Below are 15,091 nucleotides of genomic sequence, written 5' to 3'. Positions count from 1 at the left end.
GGGCATGGTGACACATGCCTGTAATCCCAGCTACTCGGGAGGCTGAGGTGGGAGAATTGCTTGAACCTGGGAGGTGGAGGTTGCAGTGAGCTGAGATTGTGCCATTGCATTCCAGCCTGGGCAGCAAGAGCAAACTACTATCTCAAAAAAGAAAGAAAAAAAGAAAAGAAAAGAAAACAACCCTAGGCATTTTAGTTTCTTTTATCGATTCAGCAATACCAAAAGTGGTTTCCAACTGATGAGTTTATTGATTCGGAGATTCCAGCCATTCAGTAAGGGTCTTGAATGCCAGTGGGTGTTTTGTCTTAGTTCATGGAGGGTGTGTTAGTCCGTTTTCACTCTGCTCTAAAGAACTACCTGAGACTGGGTAACTTATAAAGAAAAGAAGTTTAATTGACTCACAGTTCCTCATGACTGGGGAGGCCTCAGGAAACTTACAATCATGGTGGAAGGCAAAGGGGAAGCAAGGCACATCTTACATGGTGGCAGGAGAGAAGAGTGAGGGGAGGAACTGCCAAACACTTTTAAAACATCAGATCTCATAAGAATTCACTCACTATCATGAGAACAGCATGGGAGAAACCTGCCTTCGTGATCCAATCACCTCCCACCAGGTCCCTCCCTCGACAAGCGGGGATTACAATTTTGGATGAGAGTTGGGTGAGCCATACCTTATAAAGAGTCTCCCCGGATACCACAGGTATCCTCCATTGGAAAGGCTCCCCACCACTCTCACAAAGTTTTGCTCAGAAAACGTGGACTTCCTGCTTTCTGAGTGGGAATCCGTGGTCCCTGTGAATGTTGGTGAAGCCCCCTGTGCCCCTGGAGCCTGGCTCTGAAGCTTCTCTCCCAGGTTTCTCTCCTGGCTATTTTGCTCCACTTATGTTCTCAGGGATCTTAAATGAGGTACACCCAGAGATAGCGCACAGGCCCCTTCTACCCTGAGATCCTCTGCACAGTAACCAGAGAGATCATGTGGGGAAGCTTCTTGGTTTCTGAGGTTTGCACTGGGTGCTGTGGGGCTTCCTGCAAGAAGCACATAGTGTGTGGCAGGAAGGACTTATCACATATGTATTGGCTCAACATGTGACAAGTCTGTTTGAACACAACTTGGAAAACTTGCTCTCCAGTAAGGAAATCAAAACTCCATCTGGGGCCGGGCACGGTGGCTCACGTCTGTAATCCCAGAACTTTGGGAGGCTGAGGCAGGCAGATCACCTGAGGCCAAGATTCGAGACCAGCCTGGCCAACATGGTGAAACCCCGTCTCTGCTAAAAACACAAAAATTAGCCGGGTGTGGTGGCAGGAGCCTGTATTCCCAGTTACTCGGGAGGCTGAGGCAGGGGAATCTCTTGAACCGGGATGGCAGAGGCTGCAGTGAGCTGAGATTGTGCCACCGCACTCCAGTCTGGGCCACAGAGTGAGACCCCGTCTCCAAAACAAACACGCAAACAAGCAGAAAACACTCCATCTGGGTGAGTGGAAAGAGCTCATTGCTAGCTCCACGGTAGGAAGATGTTCTGAGCCTGAGCCCAATCCGCACTCACATCTTAAACAGCTGTCATGGAAAGAGCCTCATTGAAAGCCTTTGGAAACTAGATCCAATCTGATGTTGACTTTCTCAAATCAATAATAATTAGTACATCATTTGGAAGAGGGTGGCGTTAACTCAAGTGCAATGAATCTTTGTTTAACCTTTATTTTAGGTTTGGGGGTACACAAGTAGGTTTGTTATATAGGTAAACTAGTGTAATGGGGTTTTGTTGTACAGATTACTTAATCACCCATGCACTAAGCTTAGAATCCAAGGGATTTTTCCTGCTCCTCTCCCTCTTCCCATCTTCCACGCTCAGTTAGGTGAATATTTTTTTAAAAAAAGAGAATTAAAAATACCACTGATGCACTTTGGGAGGCCAAGGCTGGTGCATCACTTGAGGTCAGGAGTTCAAGACCAGCCTGACCAACATGGTGAAACCCCATCTCTACTAAAAATACAAAAATTAGCCAGGCATGGTGGCAGACACCTGCAATCCCAGCTACTCAGGAGGCTGAGGCAGGGAGAATTGCTTGAACTTGGGAGGCACAGATTGCAATGAACTGAGATCACGCCATTGCACTTCAGCCTGGGCAACAGAGTGGGACTCTGTCTCAAAAAAAAAAAAAAGAAAGAAAGAAAGAAAGAAAAAGTACCACTGGTGGAAAGAAGAGAGAGATGGGTATAGATACAGTCAGAACATATGTGTACACTGTGCTGTAGTTTTAAAATCGTTTCTACTTCTATTATTTCTCTATATTTTCCTCCATTATTTCTCAAAATAGATTTGGCTTTGCATTTTTAAAAGACACTCTATAAATGCTCCAAATTAGTCCTCACAAAACCAGCTTCTGAACCAACCGACATTGAATAATGAGAGATTGCTGGCATGTTTGCCCGCCAAAAATAGTTACGTTAACACTAGCCTTGCTTGGGGAGAAAGGGCCTTGGTTGGTGGCAGGAGGGGACAAATGCTCCAGGCACCACCTGGCCCTGTGGCATCTAGGACTCTAGCCTTCTCCTGTCAGGCCACCACTGGTTGGCCTGGCCTGAGCCCCCAGCGCCATCATGCCTCACAGCCCCACAGGGGTGCTCACATTGGCTGCAGACAGAAGGCTTGGAGCTCCATGTCCTGGGCCCACCCCATCTAGGTCCAGGAACTATGCCGCCTCTCCAGGGGCTGGTCACATCTGCACGGACAGAGTAGTCCAGGGTCCTGGAGAGTGTGTGGGGAGCAGTGGCTGCCAGGCTGGCCCCCACAGAAGCTCTGTTCTCAGGGATGTCTCTGGTGGCTTTGCAGGTTGTGGGAGAGCCTCGTTGCTAGACGTGATCACCAGCCGAGGTCACGGTGGCAAGATCAAGTCAGGCCAGATCTGGATCAACGGGCAGCCCAGCTCGCCTCAGCTAGTGAGGAAGTGCGTGGCCCACGTGCGCCAGCACGACCAGCTGCTCCCCAACTTGACTGTGCGAGAGACCCTGGCCTTCATTGCCCAGATGCGGCTGCCCAGAACCTTCTCCCAGGCCCAGCGTGACAAAAGGGTAACTGGCCCCAGTGGTGACCCCCAGGGTCCAAGAAGCCACAGTGTCCATGCACCCCTCTTACCCTGCTGCCCTGCCTCAGGTCCCAGCCACAGGTTGAGTTTGAACAACTCAGCTTGTGGTCCACCCGCCCTGGGCTGCAGCCTGCCCTCCACCCTCCTTTCAAACCCCACAGCCTGCCAGAAGCTAGCTCAGTCCATTGGTTCCCTTCATTGCACTTTTTAAGATGTGGGATGAGTGTATTTGTTTGTGTGTTTTCTGGGCCTCCATGTGGGTAGAGAGCCATGGTCCCCAGTACACGGCCATGTTCCTAGCACATGCCCGGCACATCGAGGCTGCTCGGGACCTGTGGAAAGAATAGGGGGAACCAATGTTGCAGCTTGGAACTCAAGTGCGGGAGCTGTCTCCCTTCACTTTCAAACCTAGCCAGAGGAGCAGTTGCCTTTATCCTTGGGGTCACAATGTGTCCAGCCCTGAAGGAGGCCCCTGGGGTGGTCTCAAAGCTCCTTCTGGCCCACAGGTGGAGGATGTGATCGCGGAGCTGCGGCTTCGACAGTGCGCTGACACCCGCGTGGGCAACACGTATGTGCGAGGGGTGTCGGGGGGCGAGCGCAGGAGAGTCAGCATTGGGGTGCAGCTCCTGTGGAACCCAGGTGAGGGCCTAGGGGGCAGATGGGGGCAGAGGGACCTGTGTGGTCCCCTCAGGCTTGGCTTAGCCTGGCCAGAGCCCCACCGACTCACCAGGCTCCTCTCTGTTGGGCAGGAATCCTCATTCTCGACGAACCCACCTCTGGGCTTGACAGCTTCACGGCACACAACCTGGTGAAGACCTTGTCCAGACTGGCCAAAGGCAACCGGCTGGTGCTTATCTCCCTCCACCAGCCTCGCTCCGACATCTTCAGGCTGTTTGATCTGGTCCTTCTGATGACGTCTGGCATCCCCATCTACTTAGGGGCAGCCCAGCACATGGTCCAGTATTTCACAGCCATTGGCTACCCCTGTCCTCGCTACAGCAACCCGGCTGACTTCTATGGTGAGTCCCCAAGGCCAGCAGCCAGGGCCCTGGCACATGGGGCCTCCCCGATGCTTAAACCCTGCCCAAGCTTGCTACAAAGATTCAGGGGAGAAATTCCCAGAGGTTTCAGGAGAGGAGGAGCAAGGATGGGGAAGAACAGGGGGTGGTTTGCCAGCTGTCAAATGCTAGATATGAGGGTCTGGAAATAGAAGCTTCTGACAAATAGCCACCCTTCTGTGCATGATAGATGAGAAACTTGCAAGCTCCAAAGATGGGAGGGCATAGAATCCAAGAGGGTGGGGATCAATAAAGATCAGAATTTTTATTCAGACTCGGTAGGGAAACAACCTTTAAGGTCAAGAAGTCACCAGATCTTAAAACATGCCCTGGTGCTCCCACAGGGGCAGGAAGCCTGAGGGTGCAGGGTGGCAGAGGGGGCCCAGGGTGGTGGCCTTGGCCAGAGAATCCCTAGATATGAAAATTGCCGTGGCAGCCCCAGACTTACCCTTTGCTTGGCTCCTGAACCCTCAGCATATTACACTCACGGAGCGTGAGCCACTTCCTTCATTCTGCAGGGGACACTTGCCTTCCCAGGTACCTGGCCTGAAATCCTGAGTGCTGAGGAAGGGCATGGCTGCTGGACAGGTGGAATTGTTGTACCAGGTCCCGGGGAGGCAGCTGTCATGGCTTGTCCTGTAGGTCACCTGAGCCCCCAGCTTCCACCCAGGCTGGCAAGCTGTAGCAAGGACCCCACCAGTAAACAGGACAACAGTGATCATCTTGAAGGCAAACACGGGGCCCAAACATGCCAGGCCCAGAGGGTCTCCTGTTTGACTCTCAAACTCCTGCCACGCCAAGGCCATCTCCATCTTTACAGACGAGAAGCCTGGAGCCTGCAGAGCTAAACACCTGCTCCAGCACAGCTGTAAGGCGCAGAACTGGGACTGGTGCCCAGCCCTGGCCCTGACTCCTCATCCAGCTGCCCACACCCTCCTCCTACTGTCCCAAGTTCTCCACCATCCTTACCCCAGGAGGACAGGCCACCCCTGACCCTATGTACTCACATTCTGCACGAACTCACAGAAAGGTCTCCTCCCTCCCTGTGCTCAGGTGGCAGCCTGGCTTCCTGACAGTGTGTCATTCTCAGGCCAGCTATCCCCAGAATAGAGGCCAAAGGGCACCTGCCAACCTGGCCACCAGGGAATAATTTTAAGTAACCCTGGAGAGGGGTTACCAGAAGTCAAGTGTCCACAGCAGACCTGAAAACTCTTTTTTACATTTTATATTGTTATTGGAGGGGGCTCTGGACTACAAGCCCTGGGGCAGGAACCCCTCACCAACCTGGGATGCAAGAGCTACACGGGGCCTGGGGTGCCCAAAAATCTGATGTTTTGAGCCACAGTGCTGCACACTGGGGGGCCACATCATGGTTTATAAGACCGCACCTAGACATTATCTTGTCTTGAGATGTGTTATGGAAAGGGGAGGAAGGGCCGGGTGCAGTGGCTTACACCTGTAATCCCAGCACTTTGAGAGGCCGAGGCAGGCAGATCACCTGAGGTCAGAAGTTTGAGACCAGTCTGGTCAACATGGTGAAACCCTGTCTCTACTCAAAATATAAAAATTAACTGGGTATAGTGGCTCATGCCTATAGTACCAGCTACTTGGGAGGCTGAGGCATGAGAATTGCTTGAACCTGAGAGGTGGAGGTTACAGTGAGCTGAGATCGCGCCACTGCACCCCAGCCTGGGCAATAGAGTGAGACTCCATCTCAAAAAAAAAAAAAAAAAAAGAGGATATTGGAGGAGGGAAGGGGGAGAGAGAGGAGTAGGTCACCTCTAGCCAAGCCAAGGCTCTGGGAAAGGAATGGAGGGAGGGTGGGCAGGCATGCATGGGTCTAGACTGAGCTGGGTATAGGGAGATCCTGGCTGTGGCTGGGCTCAGTTTGCCTTTTCTGGCATTGCCAGGGCCTTGGAGATAGAAGGCAGAGGCACTGCAAGAGGATGGCTGTGGTGTGGGGCTGCCTGGTGCTCCCCACAGGTTAGCATCCCTGGGATTTAGGAGGCAGGGCTGATCAGATTGGGTCTCCAGCCGAGTGTGCTGTCTCCCTCCTGGGGCAGAGCAGCAGACCAAGGGGACAGTGAGAAATCTACCTGAAGCTGGCCAGTCCCTGGAACCCTCCAGCCAGACATCCTCCTGCTTTGGGCAGGCTGCCTGGGAAGCCAAGTTATTAATTTTCAGTGAGAGAGAGAACTCTCACTATCTGGATAGAACTCTCATTATCTGGATAGAACTCTTAATAACTGGATGGAACTTTCGCCATCTGGATAGAACTCTCACTGTCTGCCTGGATAGAACTCTCATTATCTATCTGTATAGAACTCTATCTATCTGGATAGAACTCCCACTCTCTGGATAGAACTCGTACTAACTGGATAGAACTTTCACCATCTGGATAGATCTCTCACTATCTGGATTGAACTGTCACTCTCTAGTTAGAACTCTCACCATCTGGAGGCCGGGCGCGGTGGCTCAAGCCTGTAATCCCAGCACTTTGGGAGGCCGAGATGGGCGGATCACGAGGTCAGGAGATCGAGACCATCCTCGCTAACATGGTGAAACCCCGTCTCCACTAAAAAAAAATACAAAAAACTAGCCGGGCGAGGTGGCGGGCGCCTGTAGTCCCAGCTACTCGGGAGGCTGAGGCAGGAGAATGGCGTAAACCTGGGAGGCAGAGTTTGCAGTAAGCTGAGATCTGGCCACTGCACTCCAGCCTGGGTGACAGAGTGAGACTCCGTCTCAAAAAAAAAAAAAAAAAAAAGAAAGAAAGAAAAGAGAACTCTCACCATCTGAATAAAACTCTGTGTGGGAATAGAACTCTCACTCTCTGGATATAATTCTCTCTCTCTGGATAGAACTCTCACTCTCTGGATAGAACTCTCACTATCTATCTGGATAGAACTCTCACTATCTACCTGGATAGAACTCTCACCATCTGGATAGAACTCTCACTCTCTGGATCGAACTCTCACTAACTGTGAACCCAATTACTCAGCCTCCCCGTGACCAGCCCAACTTCTCCCCATGGAGGGGCACTGAGTCCTCATCAAAAGCTTCCTGGACAGCTAGAGTTGGAGCCAGAGCATGATTGTGATGTGGCCCTTGGCTCTGAAGGCTCTTGCTCTGTCCTAAGATATCCTCAAAATGAGCCTGGGTAGTAGGACTTGGGTGGGGCCTCTGTTGTTGCCCATTTTTTGATCCACTGCCCTTCCCCTGAGGCTTCTGCAGATGTGGTCAGGCCTGGCAGGGTGAAGGCCCAGCCCTTGGGGTCCCTCTGCCTCTCTCTGCTCTGCCCCTTGCTTCGTGGCTGAAGGTGGAGAGCATGTCCCAGAGCCCCACGAGGGGTGATCAACATTGTGAGCTGGGCGTGCGCCAAGCTCCTCACCTGGGAGCAGGTGCCAGGGAACAGGCCACCCATGACTCCACATCCCCTGCTTGCAGTGGACCTGACCAGCATTGACAGGCGCAGCAGAGAGCAGGAAGTGGCCACCAGGGAGAAGGCTCAGTCACTTGCAGCCCTGTTTCTAGAAAAAGTGCGTGACTTAGATGACTTTCTGTGGAAAGCAGAGGCGAAGGATCTTGATGAGGACACCTGTGTGGAAAGGTAATGTGGCGGGCGGCTCTGAGAGGAGAGCTCCCTGCAGAAGGTGGCTGCCCCCATGACCTGGCCACATCTTCTGCCTCCCAGCAGCCTGACCCCACTAGACACCAACTGCCTCCCGAGTCCTGTGAAGATGCCTGGGGCGGTGCAGCAGTTTACCACGCTGATCCGGTAATTATCTGTCTTTTTATTACTGACCCCCCGCCCCACCAAGTCTTTGTATATCACATTAAGCCTTTTCTATTTAAGTGAATTTAAAGGAGAAAATGAGAGAGAGAGTCATTTGAAAAAACAGCATCCTGGCCGGGCGCGGTGGCTCAAGCCTGTAATCCCAGCACTTTGGGAGGCCGAGATGGGCGGATCACGAGGTCAGGAGATCGAGACCATCCTGGCTAACACGGTGAAACCCCGTCTCTACTAAAAAATACAAAAAACTAGCCGGGCGAGGTGGTGGGCACCTGTAGTCCCAGCTACTCGGAAGGCTGAGGCAGGAGAATGGCGTGAACCCGGGAGGCGGAGCTTGCAGTGAGCTGAGATCCGGCCACTGCACTCCAGCCTGGGTGACAGAGGGAGACTCCATCCGAAAAAAAAAAAAAAGAAAGAAAGACAAAACAGCATCCAGTGGGGCGTGGTGGCTTATGCCTGTAATCCCAGCACTCTGGGAGGCTGTGGCGGGTGGCTCACTTAAGTTCAGGAGTTCAAAACCAGCCTGGCAACATGGTGAAAGCCTGTCTCTAATAAAAATACAAAAATTAGCCAGTTATGGTGGTATGGGCCTACCTGGTAGGCTGAGGTGGGAGGATTGCTTGATTCCTGGAGGTGGAGGCTGCACTGAGCCGTGATTACACCTTCACTCCAGCCTGGGCAGCAGAGCAAGACCCCATCTCAAAAAAAGAAAAAACAACATTGTTGGGACCAGCACTAATCTTCAAGGTGACACAGAACAGCCCTATTGCTTTTATTCTTTAAACAAAATTAAGACAACCTCACCAGCTGGAAGATCGTATAAATAGCATAGGGTCATTGAGAAAAATGTAGACAATAGGAGAGAATCTCTAGTAAAAAGGGAAGTCCCAGTCACACCAGCCCTCAAAGAAAACCAGACGGCACTATGTGGTGTGTGCCTTTCCTGATATTTCCATGCACACACATGTTTGTAAACCTAGTGGGATCACACTCTGCATGCTGGTTTGTAGCCGGTTTCTTTTCAGTGAGGGCAGCGCCTCTACCTCTTGTCTGATTGGGTCTTCCTCGGCATTGCAGTCAATCTAGCCATAATCACCCACCCGTTAAGTCCATCTTGATGGCCAGATTATCTTCCGGCTTTTACTACTATGAGCAATGAGGCAGCAGACATCATTGAGCACACATCTTTTTTTTTTTTTAAACACAGAGTCTATCTCTGTCACCCAGGCTGGAGTGCACTAGGGTGATCTCGGCTCACTGCAGCCTCCACCTCCCAGGTTCAGGTGATTCTCCTGCCTCAGCCTCCCAAGTAGCTGGGATTACAGGTGTGTGCCACCATGCCCGACTAATTTTTTGTATGTTTTAGAGATGGAGTTTCTTCACGTTGGCCAGGCTGGTCTTGATCTCCTGGCCTCAAGTGATCCACCTGCCTCAGCCTCCCAAAATGCTGGGATTACAAGCGTAAGCCACCATGCCCAGCCTATCTGTACATCTTCACGGACCTAATTGGTTTTTTCCTGGGGATCATTTCTTTAACATTGCCAAGCTGATACATTATGACAAAAGTAACAACCATTTATTGAGTACCTACAGTGGGACAGATGCTGTCATCAGTTTTCTGATTTAATCCTCAGAGCAGCTCTAGGAGGCAGGTATTACCGTCCCCATTTTGCATATGAGAAAAATGAGGCGTACAGAGACTGTGACATTCCCAAGGTCACAGGGCTGGTGTATGTTGTTGCCTGAGCATCTCTTCCTTTTGGTTTTTAAGTCGTCAGATTTCCAATGACTTCCGAGACCTGCCCACCCTCCTCATTCACGGGGCAGAGGCCTGTCTGATGTCACTGACCATCGGTTTCCTCTATTTTGGCCACGGGAGCATCCAGCTCTCCTTCATGGATACAGCCGCCCTCTTGTTCATGATCGGCGCTCTCATCCCTTTCAATGTCATTCTGGATGTCATCTCCAAATGTGAGTGTGGCCACTGGCGTGGCCACGCAGGACCTCAGCCTGTTCCTCTGAGCTCTGGGTTTGATTTCATTGTGATTATGATATACAAGACAATCATGTTTTTAAAGTTTGCATGTTAATATTAGTATGCAGATGAAAGCAAATTACCGAGTCTTAGCTGTTCCTATCCTAGCAGGATTTATATTTGACAGCAGAACACGAGCTACAGACTTGCAAAACCTGAAGAGCCTCATCAGACATCTAAATTAGGATGGCTTTACTGTGCCTATTTTTTAAAAAAACATAAGAGACTTGGGCAATATGAGTCGTATTAAGAGAATCTCCAAAACAGAAACACTGTAGATTTATTCTACTTTTTCATTCTCTTTTCCTTTCCCTTATTTTTTAGGTTACTCGGAGAGGGCAATGCTTTACTATGAACTGGAAGACGGGCTGTACACCACTAGTCCATATTTCTTTGCCAAGGTGACTGGGCAGGGTTGAGAGCAAGTGCCCCCCACCCAGTAGGGTGGGGGCAAGTGTGGAGAAAACACTGCTACAAGGAAGCCTTTTCTGAACCATGGGGCTATGGGTCATGTGAAGTCGCAGATGCCACCAGATGTCACATTTTCTAGGGGAGTTTCAGAGACTTGAACTTTTATTTTAAACATTTACCAAAACACCAGGATTGTGGACCAGGAATGATAGTTTTCTGGTCAGAAGGAATCTAAAAAAAAGAAATCCTCATTGTATTTTACCTCTTTGGAGCCTCACTGTAGCCCCCGAGCAGGCCAGGCAGGCGTTTCCAGGAAGCAGAGGTTCAGAGAGGCTACATGGCTCTCCAAGACCACATAGCTACTTGGTCTGGTCAGGGGGAGTAGGGACTTGAAACCAGGTCTTAGGACAGCAGGTGCCCAGTGCTGCCCTGGGGGAAACAGGCTGAACTGCCCTAGAGGGAACCCTTGGCATCTGCAAGGGGGAAGCCAGCACTGAGCGTACCGGGTCCCAGCACACCCTCCTGCCACAGCCTCATCATCACCAGGAGGGAAGGTTGCCACTGGGGGGCGTAGATACTTTTAAACGTTTATAATAATGGCAGTGAAGGTGCCGGCTTCATATCCTTGCAAGGGCTGTTCTTTGCAGATCCTCGGTGAGCTTCCGGAGCACTGTGCCTACATCATCATCTACGGGATGCCCACCTACTGGCTGGCCAACCTGAGGCCGGGACTCCAGCCCTTCCTGCTGCACTTCCTGCTGATGTGGCTGGTGGTCTTCTGTTGCAGGATTATGGCCCTGGCCACCGCGGCCCTGCTCCCCACCTTCCACATGGCCTCCTTCCTCAGCAACGCCCTCTACAACTCCTTCTACCTCACCGGGGGCTTCATGATAAACTTGAGCAGCCTGTGGACAGGTGAGGCCTGCACCCCGGGCCTGGGCCAGCTTTGTTAGGCCTCATGTGGCTGGATGAAGCCTGCTTTCGTCCGGAGATGGACACTCGTCACTTGGATCCAACTTAAGGCTGGTCCTTCTGGAAGCAGAGGCCTTTGCCCACTGTCCTGGAGGCCAAAGGAACGATTTCATTAGAGATTCCAGAGGCACCTCCTCCTATCCCATAGTCAATACCCAGAAGTCACCCTTGACTCTTTCTCTCCCTCTCCACATCCACCTGTGAGCCAGGTCGATTCTGCCTTGGGTTTCTCTGAAATGTCTGCTTGGCTGTGTCCCCATCCCTGGCTGCCATCGTTTAAGCCTGGGCCACTGCCATAGCCTGGTCTCTGTGACCTGGGCCCCTCCACATCCCTCTCAACTCAGTCATGCAGAGTGAGCTTTCCAAGGTGCAAACCCATGCCCCTCTTTGTTCAGATCCTCCCAGGGCTGCTCAATCCCTGCAGCCTCCCCAGCTTTCTGAAGCCCCCAGCACACCCCACCCTCTCTGAGCCAGCCAGCTGTTGTCTCCGGGAATGTCATGCCCTACCTTCCATGGGGCCTTGCTTCTGCCAGGGCTTTCCTGACGCATCCAGGCAGGGCTCACTGCCTCCTTTTCCTCCCCGTACCATGCCACCTCCATAGGATCAGGGCACAGGCTCCATCGTCTCTGGTGTGGGGCCGCTGAGTCTCCTCAGCCCGCACAGTCCATGAAGCTCAGCACATGCAGGGGTGCCTCATCACATCCCTCTTGAGAATTGCTATGGATCAAACGTGCGGGTGACCTCGTGGCCTCTCAGCTCCCTCAGCCCCAGTCTGTGTCCCCAGCATCCCCTCTGCCCTTTTGCCCCTTGGCCTCTCTCCCCTCCTTGCTCTTCAGAGAACTTGGGCCAGAGTCACCACGGCCCTGTCTCAGAGAGTGGAATGTGCCCTTGTGCAGGTGGGAGAGACTGTGGGAATGTGGGGACACCGTGGGAACATGGAGAGACTGTGTGAATATGCAGGAGACTGTGTCAATATAAAGGAGACCATGGGAATACGGGGAGACCGTGAGAATATGAGGAGACTGTGGGAATATGGGGAGATGGTGAGAATATGAGGAGACTGCAAGAATATAGGGAGACCATGGGAATATGGGGAGACTGTGGGAATATGGGGAGACTGTGGGAATATGGGGAGACTGTGGGAATATGTGGGAGACTGTGGGAATATGGGGAGATCATGTGACTATGCAGGAGACCATGTCAATATAGACAGTGGGAATATGGGGAGACTGTGAGAATATAGGGAGACCATGGGAATATGAGGAAACTGTGTGGATATGGGGGAGACTGGGAATATGGGGAGATGATGGGAATATGGGGAGACCATGGGAATATGGGGAGACTGTGGGAATATGAGGAGACTGTGAATATGGGGGAGACTGTGGGAATATGGGGAGACCGTGGGAATATGAGGAAACTGAATATGGGGGAGACTGTGTCGATATAAAGGAGATCGTGGGAATATGAGGGAGATCATGCCAATATGGGGAGACCATGGGAATATGGGGAGACTGAATATGTGGGAGACCGTGGAAATATGGGGAGATCATGCAAATATGGGGAGACCATGGGAATATGGGAAGACTGTGTGAGTATGGGGGAGACCATGTGAATATGGGGAAACCGTGAGAATATGAGGGAGACCTGTGAGTAACGAGGCTCTCTGTTTCCAGTGCCCGCGTGGATTTCCAAAGTGTCCTTCCTGCGGTGGTGTTTTGAAGGGCTAATGAAGATTCAGTTCAGCGGAAGAAATTATAAAATGCTTCTCGGGAACTTCACCACCGCGGTCTCAGGAGATAAAGTAAGCGGGGAGGCCTCGGGTTCTAAATTATTGGACGTCCGGCTGCCCATCATTCTAATAAGCCCACTGCATGTCTGTCTCCAGATCCTCAGTGCCATGGAGCTGACCTCGTACCCTCTCTATGCCATCTACCTCATCGTCATTGGCCTCAGCGGTGGCTTCATGGTCCTGTACTACGTGTCCTTAAGGTTCATCAAACAGAAACCAAGTCAAGACTGGTGATTCACACCAGGCGCCTGCCCGCTGGTGGGGGACCTGAGCAGACTCTTCAACTGCACTCCCTCCTCAGGACCCCCTTCCTGGGGACCGTGAAGACAATGACCCTACAGATGCTCAGCTACATCCGGCCCACGGTGCTGCAGTGGCACAGAGCAGCCACAGGATGGCAGTAGAATAAAGACAGTCGAAAGGGATTTCTGCTCACTGGCAGGAGGCTGCGATGACTGGGAGTGAGAAAACCTGCACTCGGTGGCACCTACAACGTTGCTAATTTATTTCCTTTTGATATGCATTTATATAGGCAACTTGATATAGGATGGGAGCAAACTAGGAATGAATTGAGTAGCTAGACTGTGCAGGAATTGTTGGAACCCGGAGGGAACAGTAACAGTAGCTAGCAGATTTGGCTTCATCTTCCAGGGGGCCCCACACTCCGTGGTGAGCCACCATCAATACAGAAAGTGACCTAAGATGTACCAGCAAGATGCCATCCCTTCTTTTTGTGTGGGGTCATGGGCTCCAAAAGCCAAGGTGAACAATTAAAAATTTATTGAGCATCTACTCTGTGGCAGGTCCTCGCAAAAACACTTTAGGTGGACAATCCTTTGAGGTAAGTGGTATCCCATTTTATAGGTGTGAAAACTGAAACAAAAATTCATTTTCCTAAGGGCACATGGATACTTTGTGGTGGAGTCATGTGGGGGTCAGAAAAGCCTATGAGGCCTTTGGAGTTAGAGGGCAGAAGGCAAGGCCTGAGCTGCTGTAAGGCTTAGGAGTTCAGGAAGGCTCCAGAAGATAAATGGGGTCTGTAGAGGCTGTGTTAACTCAGCCAGGCTTGTTAGAGTTGCATTTCACTGACTGATATGGTTTGGCTCCGCGTCCTCCCCCAAATCTCACCTTGAATTGTAATAATCCCCACGTGTCAAGGGCGGGACCAGGTGGAGATAATTGAATCATAGGGGTGGTTTCTCCATGCTGTTCTCCTGAGAGTGAGTTCTCCTGAGATCTGATGGTTTTATAAGGGGCTTCCCTCTTCGCTCAGCTCATTCTCTCTCCTGCTACCTTGTGAGGAGGTGCCTCCCACTATGACTGTTAAGTTTCCTGAGACCGCCCCAGCCATGCTGAACTGTGAGTCAATTAAACCTCTTTTCTTTATAAATTACCCAGTCTTGGGTATTTCTTCATAGCAGTGTGAGAGCAGATGAATACACTGACCCTGCCTGGGTTTCAGGGCCAGCCTTGAACCTTTCACAGTGGCCAGAGGATGGGATGGCAGAGGCCCAGGTTGCACACTTCATGCCCGAGTGCTGGGGACTATCTGACTCAAAACAGGTGCACAGAGGGCAGGAGAGAATGTTCTCAAAGGAAAATTAGAGTTTAGAATCAAAAGAAGGGGAAGGTGGGTGTTTGGGAGGCAAATAGCAAGTGCTCTTCATAGGTTCACTAGAGCCGCGTTACTCCAAGTATCGTCCCTGGGCCAGCAGAAAGGGCACAGCTGGAGCTGATTGGATAGGTCCCATGAGCCTCAGGCCCCACCCAGGCTCAGTGAGTCTGCATCTTAAGAAGACCCCCTGGTGATCTGTGCAGATTCAAGAACGCTGCCCTTTTCCAAAGCACCTGCCACACTCAGGATGCTTGCACGGTCACGCTGCCACCATCCAACCCTCAGACCCCATTCCTGAGATTCACTGGGTGTTCCTATCATGTCCTCCTTAGC

The 15,091-nt window shown here is 51.5% G+C and overlaps 1 protein-coding gene across 1 annotated transcript in view; it reads left to right on the top strand.

Moving 5' to 3' along the window:
- ABCG8 (ATP-binding cassette, sub-family G (WHITE), member 8) overlaps positions 1 to 14,542 on the top strand; it is a 24,531-nt gene extending 9,989 nt beyond the window's left edge. Inside the window, exons 3-13 of the mRNA XM_011936028.1 lie at positions 741 to 804; positions 2,835 to 3,073; positions 3,594 to 3,726; positions 3,837 to 4,106; positions 7,590 to 7,752; positions 7,837 to 7,920; positions 9,707 to 9,906; positions 10,295 to 10,371; positions 11,029 to 11,296; positions 13,028 to 13,155; positions 13,240 to 14,542. Coding sequence (XP_011791418.1) covers positions 741 to 804; positions 2,835 to 3,073; positions 3,594 to 3,726; positions 3,837 to 4,106; positions 7,590 to 7,752; positions 7,837 to 7,920; positions 9,707 to 9,906; positions 10,295 to 10,371; positions 11,029 to 11,296; positions 13,028 to 13,155; positions 13,240 to 13,377 — 1,764 coding nt within the window. The 3' untranslated portion in view covers positions 13,378 to 14,542. The remainder of the gene's footprint in view (positions 1 to 740; positions 805 to 2,834; positions 3,074 to 3,593; positions 3,727 to 3,836; positions 4,107 to 7,589; positions 7,753 to 7,836; positions 7,921 to 9,706; positions 9,907 to 10,294; positions 10,372 to 11,028; positions 11,297 to 13,027; positions 13,156 to 13,239) is intronic.
- Positions 14,543 to 15,091: the final 549 nt, after the last annotated feature.

This window comes from Colobus angolensis, unplaced genomic scaffold, assembly GCF_000951035.1.
Source record: "Colobus angolensis palliatus isolate OR3802 unplaced genomic scaffold, Cang.pa_1.0 Scaffold15, whole genome shotgun sequence".
Taxonomy (NCBI): Eukaryota; Metazoa; Chordata; class Mammalia; order Primates; family Cercopithecidae; genus Colobus; species Colobus angolensis.
The sequence above is the reverse complement of the archived record's forward strand: the minus strand, read 5'-3'. Positions and strand labels throughout refer to the sequence as shown.